The following is a 17,940-nucleotide window of genomic DNA, read 5'->3' as shown; positions in this document are numbered from 1 at the left end:
CTTATTTTTATTAATGTCTTACTTTTAACCTTATATGAACACAGAAATTGCTGTCTTTTGCACAGTGGCCCTCTTGCACAGTGTTCTGCCTTCAAAAATTTAGCTTAAGCAGCAACACTTCTAGACTAAACTAATATGATTACAGAGTTCTATTACCTAGTTTATTCATCAGCTTTTCAAGTAATGCAAAAATGCAGATTTCTAAAATATCATTCTGTTATTAACAGAACTGCCTCTTGATTTATTCAAATACTTAAGCATCCGCCATTAGCTGGGTTACAGTGTTGTCACAGTTTTCTGCAGAGACTGGGGCTAGCAAGCAGTGTGGCAACGCCTTTCCTGCAGCCTGCTGTCCCTGCCAAAGCACTGAGATCATTGTTGCCTCTGCTCTCCATGGGATGATGATGTGCTACTTGCATTAATCCACCAGATGCAACTGTACTAGGTATGACTAGAAATTACCTGGGATTGCACAGGATGTGAAATTCTGGGATCTGGAACCTGTCCAGGTGACGGGGTGATGGAATCCAGTTCCCTGTGGGGCAGCAGTGCCCTTAGTGGGCAGTGACAGGCTGAGCAGGCAAAGAGAAGGGTCAGTTAAAGGGGAAGGAGAGGCAGCAGTGGACTGAAGTTCCTCTGAAAAACACAGCTGTATCAGTGCAAGTGGGCTTAGAAATCTTTTCCAACCTTAATGTTTCCATAATTCTATGAATGTAGGGCTGCTGAAGAATTGGTTGTGCACAGTCTCACATTTGATCTCTTTCTGTAGGCCTGTATCTTGATGAACAACATTCAGCAATTAAGAGTCCAGCTTGAGAAAATGTTTGAGTCCATGGGAGGGAAGGAGGTGAGTCATACCTGTTTCCTGGTTCTTTCAAAGCTCCTAAGAGATCATTAGCACCATGTTTGCAACCTAGTCAAAGCTTTCACTTCTACTTGCAAAGAAAATCAAAATGCTTTAAAAAAGTCTACAAGACCTATTTACTGTCCTGACAATACTGGAATGACATAACTATTTCACAGACACATGCTAATGATCTGTAATGTTTTATCAGCACTGGGTGTTTTGTGTTGCAATCTGTAGTGCCAGCTTTATTTCAATGTTTGTATTGGACTATACTTTGCTTTTTATGTATTGGTACGTTTTGTCTGTAATGTGTCATTGTCTTTGTCTAATGCCTTTGACTTGCAATCCACTGAGCAGAAGAAAGAAGGAGAGAGATTCTCTTATGAGGTTTGTGATAGTAAGCATCTTTTATTATTCCTGACCATATTTTCTAAGGCTAAAAACAGTCACATTTTCTATTTATTTCCATTGATGCATCTGTGTAATTCCCTATGATCTAAAATCAAAAAGAGCTATGCTTGGGCTAATGCATTGGCATTAGTTGACACTAAACTGAAGTTTTACTATGCAGCCACTTTCAGAGTTTTAAAAAATCTATGAAACATTTTAAGTGCACTTTTCAGTATCTGAGGGCCTGCTTGTATTCAAGATACCATTTCACCAAAATCTGTTACTCAGCAGTTCAAAACATCCACAGCTTTACCCCCTTTTTCATTTCAGAAGATTTAAAAAGAGCCTGAAGTCCTTTTCCAACAGCAAAAGGACATAGACAGTGCTTCAGTACCTTCCAGGCTGTAATCTTTCACTGTTCTGAAACATGATGAAGAAATTAACATATCTTCATAGCCATAGAAAAAGTCCTGTGTACTTGTTGAGAAGCATTGTTTAGAACATGAATATCCTACCCATTTTATCAGTAGCTGGCTTTAAAAAATAAGTTATGCATATATCATCCTTTTTCTTCTTGAGGCTGTAGCTTGATCGATTCCCAACACTTTGATCTAATGATGCCACACTATATGGAGAAAACTGGAAAATACAGCATTTCATATTTCCACATCCACAGTGGGACCCTGCAGAGGTGAGATGGGGCCCCTATGCCACACAAGGAACTGAAGTCTCCAGATGCACCCACAGAGTCACTCCAGGGTGTGGAGGCTCTGCTGAGCCAGGAACAGCTCCTTGAAGCTGCTCCAGATAACAGGGAATAAACTTCTGCAGCCTTGTCAGTGCAAATTTCCTACCAAACTTTGAAAAGACATATTCATCATCCAGAAGTGGCTGTTTTTGTGATTCCTATTATACCCTTTTCCCTCTCTGAATATTACAAGTAATCATGTCCTCCAAGCTTTTATATTCTGTGCAAAGTACTTTTGTATTAGGTCTTGGATCCAAACTTAATTTTTAATGTCATGATTCATGAAAACACGTAAATGACTATAAATCAGGATAATGACAAGGGCAAAGGAAAGCTGAGTCACATTTTATATCTACTTCTATAAAATTATTTTCAACCAGAATATTTGCTTGAAATATTCCCATTTTCCCCAAGAAATGTCCCATTTTCCCCAGGAAAATATTAGTTTTTCATTTGCTCCTAATGCCTTATATAATAATATTTTTAAAAATAGGAATTTTTCATAGCAAATTTCTTTCAAAAGTTCTTATGACTTCTCATCCTTTTTAGTTTCCTTTTGATGTTAATGAGGATGAATTATTAAGGTTGTTACAGTATCAAAGCAGAATTTCCTACAAATATGGTGCGACATGCAACCCACGGAGACAATTTGGATATATTTCCTATAATCCTTTCACTAGGTGTCTTAAGTCTATCTCTGATTCACAATCTAAGACAAAAGATCCTAAAAATACATTCAGACTTCTAAGGCAATTTCTTGAAGAAAGCACATTCATATTCTTTTTTTTTTTCACCTATATCAAGATGCCACTAAAATGTTTGTCCTCCACTTTGAATACTTATTCCCCTCACTATTTCAGAGGCACAACTGCTAATGGCCAATTTGGCTTATTGAACTGGTACTTAAAGAAACAAAGCCAGCAGTAAAATCTGTATGCAGTTTCCTTGAAGGGAAAAAACAGTTTAATATTTCACTTGTGGAGGGCATAAAAGTCAGATGATTTTCAGCAAAATAATGAGACCTATTTCAGTAGAAGCAAAACTAATTCTAAGAAAAATTAAATGCTGTTAATCTCCTCAGTGTCACACTGTGAGCAGTATGTCTTTCAAACTGTGCCGTCAAAATAACCACAATCAAGCAGCAGTCCCTCTGTTCAGAGTAGGCTTATTGCACATTGCAGGCAGGGAACTCTATAAATAGAGAAAAAACTGGTTTCTCAGATCCCCCACCATTAAAATAAAATAGTCTGAACAAAATGAGCTTCTTTATTAACTGTCCTTCTCTGCTGCAGCAAAGCAGGGAGAGTACTTACAAATCATATCAATGAGAACAGTCTGCCATAAGAGTAGTAAAGTGCATCCAATCCACTGTTTGTTTGGATTTTTGTAAATCAGGTCCAAAAACATGGGAACAGATCATCATCATAGAATTTTGGTTTAGCTCCTGTTTGTTTCATCCAAAAGAAATGCATATATTTGCACTAAATATTTTTTCATGTCTGACAAGCTGGAAGCTGATAAAAGAGAAAGAAGAGAAGCCAATGCTTGTGTTGCTTTACACCAGATGACAGAACATGGCAGAAATGAGTTATAGTAATTAGGATAAAAAAAAGGTGTAAAGCAAAAGGAGGTTGTTTATGTATGACAGTATTATGTTAACTGTAGATAAATCATATTCCCACTTCAGTAAATTCAGTTCCAGCTTTACATATAAACCTTAGGAATCCCTGTAGGAATCTATATGTGGCCTTAAAGATCTGATGGGGTGGCAGAGGACCAGACTTCAGCAGAATTGTTCTGAAGTGTCCACCTTTACATCTTGTACAGCGGCCCAAGTGCTCTCCAGTGCACTCAGAGCAGTGGCAGCCAAACATCTCACATCTCACTGTCCCTAGGCTGTGGGTGGAGGAGGGGAAATGTCTGTCAGAGACAGAAAGAACCCCTAAAGTGATGGAGCTGTTAAATACCTTTGCTGTATCGTCACCAGATATACAGAAAATATGTAAAACTATTTTCTGAACAGAAGTAACCAGGTGGTCCCATTAGGAAACTATAAGTAATTAGACCTGTGAAATTGCAGATAAATGGGATTCAGATTAGAGAGATTCCATTTAACTCATGCAAAAGTAATTTACATCTCTGTAGTTTGCTGCAGAAACACCACCAAATTTGCAGTTAACAAGATTATGTCCATACTAGCACACATTAAATTACAGCAGGAAATACCTCAATCTAACAGATTTTTAACTCTTTTCCAAGGCTTGTCTGTATAAAAGATTTCACAGTTTTAGACAGGTAGAATTTGGAAATCATGATGTTCAACTATTTCTTCTTTTTTCAGCTGTTCAGCAAATGTGTGTCAGTTTTTGTGTAGCATTCAGAAAAAGTCAAATTTCTAATAATCTCTTGATAATGCATAATCAATAGATGTGCCAACAAAATAATGAGTATATTTCCTTGTGGGTAAAACTTAATTCTGCTATTTAAGAACATGTTAAAATAACAGAAATATGAGCCTCAAAAAGCCAAGAATATTAAGAATTTATTAAAAAGAATGATTTACACATTATTAATTAAATAAGCTTGCTTCTTTAAAAAATCCAATTTTGAAACCTGAGCAACCTACCCCAACGTATTTTAAAGCTACTCCACACATGCTGGGAACTGTAAATGGAATCCAGAATACAATTGTCCAAGGGATAAATGTGTTGTCTTTTCTCTTTTGTTTTTAAATTGGATATGGTACACTAATGATACTCATAGCTGAGATTTACTGTTGGTTTGTTGTTTTTTCTTCCACAAATAATCAGGTTCAAGTAAAGCCTTTTCTTTTTATTTTCCTGAAATATGTTCAGGGAAGTTTGTTAGATTTCATTCCTTCTTCACCAAACTCTATGAAGCAAATGAGACCTGAAGAGAAAAAGAGATGTCCCCAATACCATAAATACTTCATTTTCATGTCTGTATCTCCCTCTCTGACATCATCTCAGGTGCTGATCAGCATTGCCTCTCACATCCATGCTTCCATCTTAGCTCTGCCATATCAGGAAAAAGAAGAGGTCATGCTCTGGCACATTTGGATGATGCCTGAGGACAATCATTAGCACACAGAAGGCACATGATTAAGAAAATGAAAAGTGCACATTTTAGTTCTGGTGAGACACCCAAATCACCCTAGTTTCCAGTACCTAGAGAGAAGCAGCAATTCAAACTCTTGCTGGCATCTTGCCAGTGATGCCAGCATGGCCAGGTGTGGCACACCTGCCCGGGCAGCCCGCATACCTCTTTGTGTCACAGCACTCCTCCCCGTGCCACCTCATCCACGGGCATGAGCATGTGGGCACACAGGCCTGGGGGCCTGCCAGATGCCTCCAGCTGTGCACACACAAACTTGTTCATGCAATTTGTGAGCACAAAGCCTCTAAAATCTTTAACAGTTGCATGCACCCTTCTATAATGTGTGTAATATCCACAATCTGGCGTTAGCATTCAGTCCAATTTTGGCTGGACTATGTTCAATTCCAGGTGAATTTAGCAGATACATTGTGTTTTCTGGTTATAACCACAACCTCTGATAGAAAGTAACTACATTGACCTCTATAGGCCCGGTTATAAGGTGATTCTCTGGTTTGTGCATGATCTGCTAAAAAATTTTTTGAGTCTTCTGCTTGCCTGGTATTTTGTTTTCCTTGACATGTATCATGTTCAATGTGAATGCTTGTATGTTCAGTGTTTGTTAAATGTCTATATTCTAGTGGTCTTAAATTTGGGGTTTGTGTGTATCCCTCCAAAGGAAACAGTATGATTCCCTATTGAAATCCATTTTCTGGAAAAATCATTGCCTTTGATAGCAAAGTCTTAATTTGTTTACTGGTATAGACATTGCAGTAAAATTGGCTTTTTAATTCCTGCTCTTCATATGAAGGAAAGCAATCATTTAAGTGTATGAATTGTCAAAGTGTATCTGCCAGGGACTCTACTAAGATATACAGAAGCTACAGAAGTTTTCTCAATGCAAAGTAATTCAAAACTAAATCAGTAAGTAGTCACAGTAAGTACTTACAGTAATAAGTAAAGTATGAGCTTCTCAGATTAGAAGAGAACTACATGACACCAAGTATCTTCTAAAGGATGTGTGGTAATTCCCCCTTGCCACCTATTTCAGGTTCTTGTCAAAACCTGTAGTGAAAATCTCAGATTTTCTTTTATTTTAACCCACACATAACCTCTGAGGAGATAAAGGATGGTCTGAGATTAAAATGCCATAGATCATTGGATCTATTTTGGTTTGGTTTGCTGTAGAATTCCTGTGTAGTCTCAAGTAAATTACCCAGTGTGCTGCAACAACTTCCCCTTTTCTCTGAAGTGTGATTGGAAGAACTGACCTGCTGTACCACAGTGCTCTGAAGCACCAGAGGAAAAATTAGCACCAAACACTACTCATGCAGTTGAAAGACAGAAAATAGAATCAGCCCTGATTATGTATTCTAAATGTGCAATGTCCTTTGAAATTGCAAGAAGGTCTGTACCTGACCTTGCTGCAGAACAGAGTCCACAAATTAAGGGATATCATTGGAAATCATTCCTGAACACTGTGATGTATGCAGCTGAAAGACCTGGAACATCAGCAATTAATTCACATTCAGCTGTTGATCCTGATGATCATCTATCATATCCCAGAATGGGCTGTAATTATTTTTTCTGAGTGCTAAAGATCAGGGAGATAAAAAAAAATTATTATTTTTTACTTGAAAAAGAATCCACAGCAAATAAAAAAGTTTGCTGATCAATATGAATAGGGTACCTTTTTGATTAAATATCTATGCATGTTTCCTCATCCCTGTAAATGTAAAAATATATTTCTCCCCTGCATTAACTTCTTCCCTATGTTTAGAAACCCTGTATCAGAGTATCAGAATGTGTTGCTCTGTGCTTGAATTTTGTTTGCCCTAATGGCTTTTAGAAACAGCAGTACTGAAATTTGGTAGAGTCCCTTCCCACATCCTCTGTCAGTAGAATTGGCATGGATATTCTTCAAGCCATCTTTTTCAGTGCTGACTGTTCTAATTTTACACTGCATTATGGAAATATATGAAATATGGAAACAACTTCAATGCAAATCACCAGACAAAATACCAACAATGTACAAAAAAATAATAAAAATATGAAGGCATCTGCATTACTATTAACACAAGCACTGACTTTTCCTGCATCCTTCTCTTGGTTTGCCTTGTTGAATACCACTGGCCAGGTAATGGTAGTTCTCTTCTTTGTGACTGCCAACGCAGTTTCCACAGTCCCACAGAAAGTCATTTTTCAGCGGCACAGTTTTGATTTCTAATATAAATATTCCCTGCTGTAATCAAAGGTTTTTTTCATTTTTTTAATGGCAATTGTATTTCAAAATTATTACGAAAGCAATTCAGTTTCACGACAGATGTTTCCACATTTGGTTTTCTGTAGTGCAGTGTATCTCTGCACTCTGGTGTCTCAGAGTCATGCAGCCAGCTTGCTCTTACAGAAAGCACATAATTGCTAATTCATTGATGGTAATGGAAACCCCAGAAACCTAGTGTATAAATAAAATATAATGTTATTTATCTCTTTGCAGCTGGATCCTGAAGCTAGTGTTGTTCTCAAAGAACTTCAGGTGAAACTTAGCAGTGTATTGGATGAACTCAGTGTAACGTATGCTGCAAGGTAACAAACTCATTTTACTGCAAACCTTAGAGGAATAGTCCTGCTCAAAAATCTCCCTCGTTGATGAAGTCTGGGTGGTTATTTGGATGCCCTGAGGCATGGCTTGCTTCTGCCCTGATGGAGTGGTGTCAGTTTGTGTGTGTATGTGTTTAGACTCTGAAACAAATAAAACAACCTCACTGTAAAGACAACTGAACATCATCTGTGGGCATGAATGTGTTACAGAGGTGAGGCTGAAGGCTTTTGTTCTGCTCTTTGGGAAGCAAAGTCAATTGGGGTTTTTTTGCTTAATGCTATGTTAAACTTTCCTCTTTGACCATGTTTATATTACTTCCTGAGACTGACAGCTTTTTCCAAGTGGCCTGCTTCAACCAGGGATGTCTGCCTGTGTTTAGCCTGCTTCAAGTGGTCATTGTGTATGGCCTTCTTGGGTCATTTTCTTGCCTGTGGCTCTTCAAAACTTGTCTACTGAGCCTTACTCTCAAAACCTTCCATTAATCAGAGTGCACACTGCAGTCCTGAATGTGTATGGTGCTATGCCAGCCGTGCTTGTGGTATAAGAAGTAGCAAGTTACTTTTGCTTCAAATTAGAAAGAAATCTAAGAAAGAGGGATTAGTGCTGTAGTGGTGCTCATTAAGCCAAGTCTGTAGTTGCTTATTCAAGCCATTGATGGGCAGTCTGGGTGGACAGTCTGCTTTTTTCTGTGTGCTTACTTTGCTGTATTGTTTTGCTGTACTTTTGCTCCCAGGCTCTGCTTCTCGGATCATTGACAGTGCATGAATATTATTTCTTTCCAGGGCTTCTTTCTGAACGAGCCAACTAGGTTTCTGCAACAGCAAACCCAGAATAGCTCAGTGTAGGATATGCTCCAGATAGCTAGAACATTCCTCATGGGTCAGTTTACTGCTTGGGTCTGTGAGGTTAACAATGTTGGAAAGATGTCTAACGTCAAGAAAGGCAATGCATTATTTTGGCTTTTGTTGGAGGGACTGGTCCCAAGAATTTCCATGAGCAGTTTCTCTAGCTGCCTGGGGTTGATTTTATCTAGGGCTTTAAAATGTGTAGGTAAGTAGTGTACTTCCAAGTGCATTTTGAAAAGTTTCTGATTTTTCCAGTGATTTCACATGGAGGTTTGTGATCTCTTTTTACAATTAGCCATGTCACTGAACAACAGATTGTTTCTTTTCTCTCACAGTAAATTCTCTTCCACTTTCCTCAAGTTAACCTTTGCCATTTATCTTTTCAGCTCAACAGGCCCCATATATTTTTGCCTCTGTTTTGCATTTCTGTTCATAAACTAATCCTAAACCATTTCAATTCATCACAAATCAACCCATAAACCAAATTACTGTGTGTGCAGAGACTCTTCCTGCCTCTGAGCTGGTGACTGATTAAGTGCTGTTCTGCTTTGTGTCAATATGTTGTCCAAAGATTATCACATCAAGAGCACTTTAAGACTGTCAGACACTCAACCAGATCAGTTAGGAAACAGAACAGTTTTCAGAAAAGCTGAGCAGATACAAACTTGAGGAGGAAGAATGTGTTCACAGTCACCTTGAAGTGAAAAAGATTCCTCCCAGGAGGAAGAGTCTGAGTGCTTCAAAGCAAGGGGGCTCTTTGCAAAAGGATATTTTAAACAGTCCAAGTGTTTTAATGCTGTGTAGTTGCAAAGAAGTAACAATCCTTCTGAAGGCACTGACTGTGTGAAATCTGGAAAAAGTCAAATTGAGCCAAATAGGGCAGAATCAGTAGGAGTTTTTGATTTTACCTCAAGAAGATTATCAAAGCTTGGTTGCTATTAACTATCAAGAGAAAAATTATTTATCATCAACTGTTTGTATCATCCTTTCACACCAAAAATAAAATCTTGAGAAGTTGTTCCTAGCTGGCAGTCAATTACATCTAACCTATAGATTCTGATACATCTGTTGCTTTCAGAAAATAAATATTTGGCACATCTACAAGGCTATGAAAATTGTGGCTGAATTGAAGGCAGGGAAAAGATCAAAACATGGCATGAATTATTTATATGAGCTATGATCCTCAATAGAACTTATTTTCTGATGGTAACACAATAGTATCTTCAATTTTGAACATTGCATCATTGCCGAAAATATTTAAGTCTTGTTGAGGAACCTGATGCTAAATCATCATTATTGTTTTCTTTCCCAGAATTCTTTCATTCTCCTTTTTATTCTCATCCTGTAGTTTCCAATTTGTTATTGAAGATTGTGTAAGACAAATGAGCAATGAACTGAATCAAATGAGAGGAAATGGGAATGCAGCAGCCAATAAGAACAGTGCAGCCATTGATGCTGAGATTGTGCTTCGGCCTCTCATGGATTCCCTGGACACAACGTGAGTGTGGCAGGTTGGGAACTGGATGCTGCAGTCAGGCACATTTGGTTTTACTCTGAAACACTGTTGGTACCTGGAAGCACTCTGTAGTATTTTTAATATTTCTAGTATTCACCGTGTGCAGAATCCCATGCCTAACCTGTTTACTTACACTGAGCAATTTTTACATAAGCTCCAGGCTTGTCTTTCCATGTCTTGTCAGGTTTTGAGTCATTGAAAATGAGCCAGTGCACGGTCTCTCCTCCACAGGCTGTGTTATGAAGACTGTACTGAAAAAAAGAACAAAAGTAATTCTTACACCGAATTGTCTGGCATTTGTTTTAGACTTGTGCCCAGTGTCACACTGCTTATTGATATGCACTTCTGTGTCACCAAAACCAGGTCATCATCTAAACAGCAACTTGATTTTTTTTTCATTTGGTAAAATGCTAAGTTTTGAGAGGAGCCTGCAAACTCATTCTTGCTTCTGTAAGTAAGCATAACTTATGCTGTCATCATTCAGCAATGACACATTCTGAAAGGCCATGTGCAGCACAGGCACATCTGTAAGCACATTGGTGTCCTTGCTGCTTGTCAAACACCAGTGGCCTTTTGATGGAAGTGGCTGTGAGGACAAGCAGCCTGGCACTGACCCTGTACTCGAGGTCTCCAGTCACAAGTTACACACCCCTTTGGTTCCTTAGGCAGGTTTTCCCCAGCCAGAAATTTTCAAAGTAAAGATGCAAAAGGTGCCCTAAAAATTTAATTTTACTGTAAGTAATAGATAGCAAGACTGCTCAGACATGTCAGTATATAGAAATAAATGTTTCCAAACAGTAGCTGCGAATTTGCATTAGCTGTCAGCAACCAGTTCTACATCCCAGTAGAAATGCAAAGTAAGAGAGACAGTTGCTCTTTATTTTTAAGACATAAACAAATTATATACTAAAACTTTAATTTAGGGGCGTGGGAGTGCTAAATTGTATCATCCATCAAACTTTTAACTCATCATGTTTTTGCATTTTCAATAAATACGCATCAGTGATATACTAAGCATTAAATTAGATGGAGAAGATTTATTTAAGTTTGTAATCTGCAAGTGTTTTTGCCAAAAATATTTACTGATGAAATAGCAAAATAATTTAGCTATTAAGAAATTTTTATTACTAGAGAAAAGATAAACCTTAATGGCTATTAATCTTAGCATGATAGAACACCTCTGAAGCCATAATGCTGGTTTTGGTGACTGTTTTGTGGTTCTGTTTTATTCCAGTTTAAGTGTCTCTGCAAAAATCTGTGAGAAGACTGTTCTGAAACGGGTTTTGAAAGAGCTCTGGAAGTTAGTCTTAAACAAAATAGAGAAACAGATTGTGCTTCCACCACTGACAGACCAAACCGTAAGTGTTCTAGAACAATTCTCAGTTGATACAAAGGACTGTAATAATGCGCCTGAGCAGGTGGTGCCAAGGGTCTGACACTGTCCTGTTCTGTACCCTGACCACAGGGAGTAACACCTGCATTGCAGGAAGTGTTCCTCTCAGAGTCATGCAGCCAGCTTGCTCTTAGCTGGTGAGGAAGACTTCACTCCTTCATTTACTGCCTCATCCAAATCAGAGCAGTTTTTATGAATGCAGTCGTGCTCTCATAAAGAGGTTTCATTTAAATCTGATTTCTCTCTCGGCTTCACTGTGCACAGGAACATGAAGAGTGTTCCTTGCCCTTCCTAGTCATATCACAAATTCAATCACTTCCATTTTTGTAGGTTTGGGAAAGCCAGGGATGCCCCATCCCATCCTCCAGCCCTGCCTGCTGTGCCATTTCTCATCTTGAGGCAGCACTTAATTAACATCAGGAAGCTTCAGCCAAATATAGCACTAAAGATTTGGGGGATTTTAATAGCAGCCTTGACAGGAGGTCCTCTTTGGGCAGAGCTGCATTTCCAGCCTGCTGAGAAGAGGAAAGGGAGCTGTCCTCACAGAAAGTGGTGCTGCACACGAGCCTCTTATGGGGCATGGCCTGATGTGAAATCACATCAGGGCAACAGTGAAATCCTCCTGGCAAAGGATCACCACAGAGAGCCTGGCCTGGGGACCCTTTCATAATTGCTTTTTTTTGAGAGAGATTGGGATAACATAACTGTTAATTCTTCTTTTATTCAATCTTGTTTAAAATAAATTGACCATCTTAGGACAAGTTAATTGTGATGTTGCCAGTGTGCGTTTGGCAACTTCGCTGTTGCACATCCTATGGTACCACTTCAGCTGCTAAAAACCTGTTGGTCAGCGTCCATAAGTTAAAGGCATATCATTAAATCTTACTATAATATATTGAAGATGCATGAAACAATATTGCTGGACAGGCAGGAAAAAGCTCTAATAGAAAATGTATAAATGGTGCAGAGATAAAAATGAAATTACCTGAAATATTAAAAATGCTAGAGGAGAGCTGATCATGGCCAGGACTCCAGTCACTGAATTTGTTCACATGTACTGTACTTGTTAACTATACATAATTGAAAACAACCTCTCTTTCAATAAGTTTAAAATTTACATTTGTGACATCTTTCATTTGCTTTTCAGATTTTTTGTTGCAAATATCTGTCAATACATGGATTGCATTTCAGTTGGGTAACTGCATTTTCCATCATGTGTTAGGAGCATTTATTAGCTTTATGCAGGATCAATTATTCATAGCACAATACGTTCAGAGGGGACTTTCCTTAGTGGTACCCTCTATATAGAGTGTTTCTGGTAGGCATTGTGAACTATTCAATTTATTTTGATACTTTTGTTTACTACTGAATACATAATTAAAGAAAATCACTGAAAAGTAGGATACTGTGAGAGATTTTCTAGCTCTGAATATTTCCTTCTGTTTGAGCTTGAGAGGAACAGGCATTCAGAAACAGGGTTTAATTTTTCACAAATGTGTATATATTTGTATATAATTGTGATAAAGGATGTGAGCATGGAATTAAAGTAGGATTCTGTTTCTCTGAGACAAATGTGTAGGCATTGGCCTTTGGTGTCATGCCAGGATTTGGCTATTGTAAAATATTGCTTTAACTTCATAACATTTCAATATCTTTTCTTTAAAAAAGGGCTCTGGCTCACAGTACACCGTGCTGTGGTTTACTCAGCTGAGGATTCCCCCTACACAGGCTTTTGCAGGTTCCTCAGGGCTGCTCACTTCCCAGCATGATTGTTCATGTTAGCCCAGCACCTGAGAGCTGCAGTTATGGACAAATATCTCACTGACACACACTGAGAACAATCACAGCCTTAGCTTTCAGTATTAAACACAAAATGAGACAGCAGAAAGGAGAACACAAAACCACTCTCAGCAGAAAGTGCAATATTTGTATCAGCTATAGAATACTGGAGGGAATCTTGCTGCAGGCAGTCAAGCACTTGGCCTTATGAACTGAATGAAAATGTGTCTCCTGTGCAACTGAAACTTTTATTTAGCTTTGCAAAACGATGACTTTGGCCAATATCCTAGCAGAAAATAAGATTGTGTTGACATAAAAAGCAAACATGCTGTCGTGAGCCTGTTTCCTTAATTTTCAATGTGATTACAGGGGCCCCAGATGATATTCAGTGCAGCCAAAGATCTTGGACAACTGTCAAAACTCAAGGTAATGGAGCCAGATGAAGTTGTGACTGGCTTGCACTAACAGAAAAAGGAGGAAATAATGATGACTGTGAGCCTAAACCTCATGCTCCTACTTGTTCTTATGTAGTATAATGAGATTAAATATGACAGTAACTACTCAGAGGTGAATAATTATTGTACAGTTTCATCAAAACCAAGTTATGATTAGAAGACTCTATGCTTATATGGTAAGTGATCACTGCATGGGTCAAGAAGCCATCAGTCCCTTATTGCACAACCAAGTCTTACAAGCATTGCACATAAAAAAAAAAAAAAAAAAAAAAAAGAGGGGTACCAGAGGGGTACCTTTGTTTCTTTCTGTAATCAGTTCTGGAAAAGCCCTTAAGGTGAGAATACCAGCAATTTTCTTTCTGTGGACTATTTACATGCATTGAAACATAGTATGTACCTCTGCAGTAAAGTCTTCAGCACTGGAGTCCACTTGATGGACAGCAGAGATGTTTGAGAGTGATGTCAGTTGTTTGCCAGTCAATGCTGAATTAGGATTTCAGATTTATACAGAAATGTGGTATTTGGGGCCTCTATGAATGATTGTGTAGTTTGCTAGAGGACTTAAAATATTACCTAAATAAATCACTGACTGCTTATTTAGGCAGATTTAACAGGAGTGTAGTCACTCTACATCTAACATGTTGTAATAGGAATCCTTCTTTTTTTTAAACATAGGGCATTAACAAACATCCATTTGTTAATAAACTGTCATGTTTATTATTAAAATTAATTACTTCTATATCATCCAATTTCATTATTTTAAGTTAAATTTTAACCTTTCCCCTATCCCCCAAAACAGAGAAATAATGCATCCTAGTAAAAGAAGTAATGCTCAGTATTAACCAGTGAATCTGGTTCTCTGCAGTCTATGATTTCAGGAAACAACACAATTGCTCTAGGTTATAATTTGTTGTGAAAGGATTCTGAATTAATCCCTGTTAATCACAGTCCTTGGGGGGCATTTGATGGATGTTTGTTTGTTTTGCAAAGAACAGATACTCACAGTATTGTCTCTGTGAAACCAAGTGCGCTCTTGTCTCACTGCAGGACCACGTGATCCGCGAGGAAGCCAAAAGCCTGACCTTGAGGCAGTGTGCAATAATGGACGTGGCCCTCGTTACCATCAAGGTACAGCTTCAGGTCTTTCCTGCTCTGGGCTGCAATGCCCAGCAATCACTGATTGGTTTTTAGATAAAAGGCTGGAGACTTCCATACAGTCTTCATGGAGTTGGTTTCTGAAGTCAGAAGAAATCATTAGGAATATTTATTATATTATTAGTTAATGTATTATTTAATTTGCTTATCAGTCTTTTTCACATTTGCCTGGATCAGTAGTTGGTGTAAATAACTCTAAAGCAATCAGTTTCTAGAATAAGAGCGTATTTTCCTGTCTGCTGGGAAGGGACAGCACATCAGGAAAGCAAGAACGCAGCTACTGAAGTATAAAATTGAAGATATAAGTAAGAGAAAATACTTATGATCAAGTGTTTTGCAATAAAACAGTCTCTAAGGCAAGCAAAAAGTAACAGAGGGAGCTCCCAATTGCCATTTTTTGTATTTGTAGTGGAGACAATTAATTACAAACGTGATTTGACATTTCTTGCAGAAATAAAAATAATTGGGAATTAATAATGTTGTGGAAGCAAATTGAACAAATTGAAAAATGGAACAAATTGAAGTATGTTACCAAAGTAAGCTGCATGAAGTAAAGTATGTGAATCTAATTATTTTCTAAACTCATAAAAGCTGGGGAAAATGTAAACTCTAACATTGCTTAAATTTCCAGTGCTTAAACTCTTACAGATGGAGAGATAGGTGTTGACCATTTTACTCATAATGTCTAGATTTGGAGGGAAAATATTAAATAGGGAAAATCCCTTTGTTAATTCAGGATCCTTATATCTGTGTGCTAAGTTATAATAGTTAATTCATAGCATTCATTAAGTGAGCTAAAGAAAGCTTCCTGAGAAACCATTTTCAAATTGTAAGGCAATGACTGTGTGCATTATAACTGCCTGATGTATTTACGAGCTGATATGGCAAAATCATTTCCAAAATACTTAACAAATAACCTTGATCATGCAGAAATTTGGCTTATTCTGGTAGAAAGTAAAAAAAGGCAAACTTTATGAGTTAACTCAAGAAAAACGGCTGCTAAGTTTATTTAGGAATGTAGTTGCTATGTTTAATGATCAAAATATTAATTTTTTTTTGTAATGCTTAGTAAATACAGCTTATTTAAAAGCAAAAATACCATGGCTGCCCAGATAAGAATAGGAGAATGGTAAAAATGGCTTGTGGTGTGTGTTCAGAAACTGGGTAGCTGATTAGGTAACGAAGGGTTTTGCAGGGAGGAGTATCTCCACTTATAGACTTTTTTACTTTTCCTTTCATTTAATTCACTGAGAATCAATCATAATTTAATAGTGGATAGTGTTATTAATCCTTTGACAAATATAAATTAAAGTAATATTTATTAATCTAGAATATACATCGCATATCATCAATCTTTGTATTATGTAAAAAGAACCATAGCAATTTATATAACTATTTAATACTTTTCAGCTTAATTTGCAATTTACAGTTAGGAGAAGTGGCTTTCTGGCCTCAGTTAGCTCAGACTGAGTTCTCTGCTACCTCATTATGTCAGCCCAGAGACAATGTCCATTGATAATGCTGTCCCAGTTCTCGGTACACCCAGAGACTCTCTACAAAGAGAAAGCAGCACCCAAAGGGGCTTGGGTGGCATTTGGCAGCTTTGGGCTGACGCTGCAGCGCTTGACATCTGCCCCTTTCATTTGTCAGTGTGACTTGGAAATCTCTTGTGCCACCTACAAACCTACAGCGAGGAGCAAGAGCAGCAGGGGAATTATTTTAAGTTTTCCATCTCTAAGGAACTGGGCAATAACTGATCCAGCTGAATCTGTAAAATCCTGTTTACTCATTATTTTTCTATATTCAGTTCCATACATTAATGATAGGTTCACATTGCTGGCTCGCTTGCAGATTTTACCATTTATGGGAAAAACAAAAACAAAAAAGTTTAAAACTCAGGAAAACAAGGGTCTTCATTTCTTTCTGTGACTATTAGCTTTCATGGAACTTTCAGCCATGTGCAGCTGCTGCTGCAGATAACATTTTACTGGGAGAGACAACTTCAAAAAAAATCACAGTAATTGTCACAATAGCAGGAAATATTAACAAAATTTAACTCTTGCTTATAAATTGATTATGATTCTTAGTGAAATCATGACAAAACTCTTGAGCAATTAAGATGAGAGTTTTTTGGAACATATTGTATAAAATAATTTGCTTGGAAAGACAGATTTATTCAGAACCTTTTAAACTGACCCTAACTGTCCCCATAGTATTAAAACAATATAAAATGTTGCTGCCTGATAACTTCAAATCCCCAGTTTTGCTCCTACCGATATTTTTTTCCCTTTAACAGTCAGTAGACAGCAATACAGAAATGTAAATAATTGTTATGAAAAATTTATGTTTCATCTCCTGCAGAATCTTGAGAACTGGAAGATTAAATGTGTGCACTAAATGCAAAGGGCATATGTGGACTGTAGGTCTGAGCTGTCCAGATAAGCTGGGATACAGCATTTACTGGAGATGTGTGTATGTGAACTGGAATGTAGATATTGCATTTATTCCTTTGGCAACACTGCAAAAAGGCAGGGAGAGTAAATTCTGCTTACAGTCCCCAAGATTCCCTGTACGCAGTGGACCAATGTTGCATCTCATGAAGCAGTCATTCTGTTCCTGAAAAACACTGTTTATTTTTACTAATTAGCCATTAATGGGAGCTTTATTGATCTTGAGACTTAGAACTGTAATGGAGGTTGCAAATGCTTTGCAAGGTGTTTGAACAGAATGAAGGTATTGTAGCACATTTATCTTTTCATTGTGGCTAACATGTATTAATTCATCAAACACTGTCCTGTACAAAACTTGAGGAAAAATTCTTCTTTGTGGGAGGAAAAAGAGAAGAATCTGTCCCCTGATTTTTCTGAACTCAGCTTTGGGATTGAACACATAATATAATACATTTATATAGATTGTTTTTATCTATATAGTTCACATAGTCAGCATGGCATCAAAGTCATAAGCATATTTGTTTTTCCAAATCTAGCTCTGCCCGTAGAACCAGAAGTCCTCTTCTCACACCGCTACTCTAAAACTTCACTCTCTGGAGTATTCTCTCTGAAATTTTTTACGAAGTTCCCATTTCCCTAAAAAGTA

At 37.7% G+C, this 17,940-nt stretch overlaps 1 protein-coding gene across 3 annotated transcripts in view; it reads left to right on the top strand.

Moving 5' to 3' along the window:
* Window positions 1-17,940, top strand: part of UNC13C (unc-13 homolog C) — a 131,673-nt gene that overhangs the window by 101,847 nt on the left and 11,886 nt on the right. For 2 of the 3 annotated variants that reach the window (XM_064722627.1, XM_064722626.1), the window contains exons 23-29: window positions 770-847; window positions 1,205-1,234; window positions 7,597-7,685; window positions 9,895-10,044; window positions 11,297-11,420; window positions 13,604-13,660; window positions 14,737-14,817. In XM_064722627.1, coding sequence (XP_064578697.1) covers window positions 770-847; window positions 1,205-1,234; window positions 7,597-7,685; window positions 9,895-10,044; window positions 11,297-11,420; window positions 13,604-13,660; window positions 14,737-14,817 — 609 coding nt within the window. The remainder of the gene's footprint in view (window positions 1-769; window positions 848-1,204; window positions 1,235-7,596; window positions 7,686-9,894; window positions 10,045-11,296; window positions 11,421-13,603; window positions 13,661-14,736; window positions 14,818-17,940) is intronic. The other variant, XM_064722628.1, reaches the window with a different exon arrangement.

This window comes from Zonotrichia leucophrys, chromosome 10 (assembly GCF_028769735.1).
Source record: "Zonotrichia leucophrys gambelii isolate GWCS_2022_RI chromosome 10, RI_Zleu_2.0, whole genome shotgun sequence".
In the NCBI taxonomy this organism is placed as follows: Eukaryota; Metazoa; Chordata; class Aves; order Passeriformes; family Passerellidae; genus Zonotrichia; species Zonotrichia leucophrys.
The sequence above is the reverse complement of the archived record's forward strand: the minus strand, read 5'-3'. Positions and strand labels throughout refer to the sequence as shown.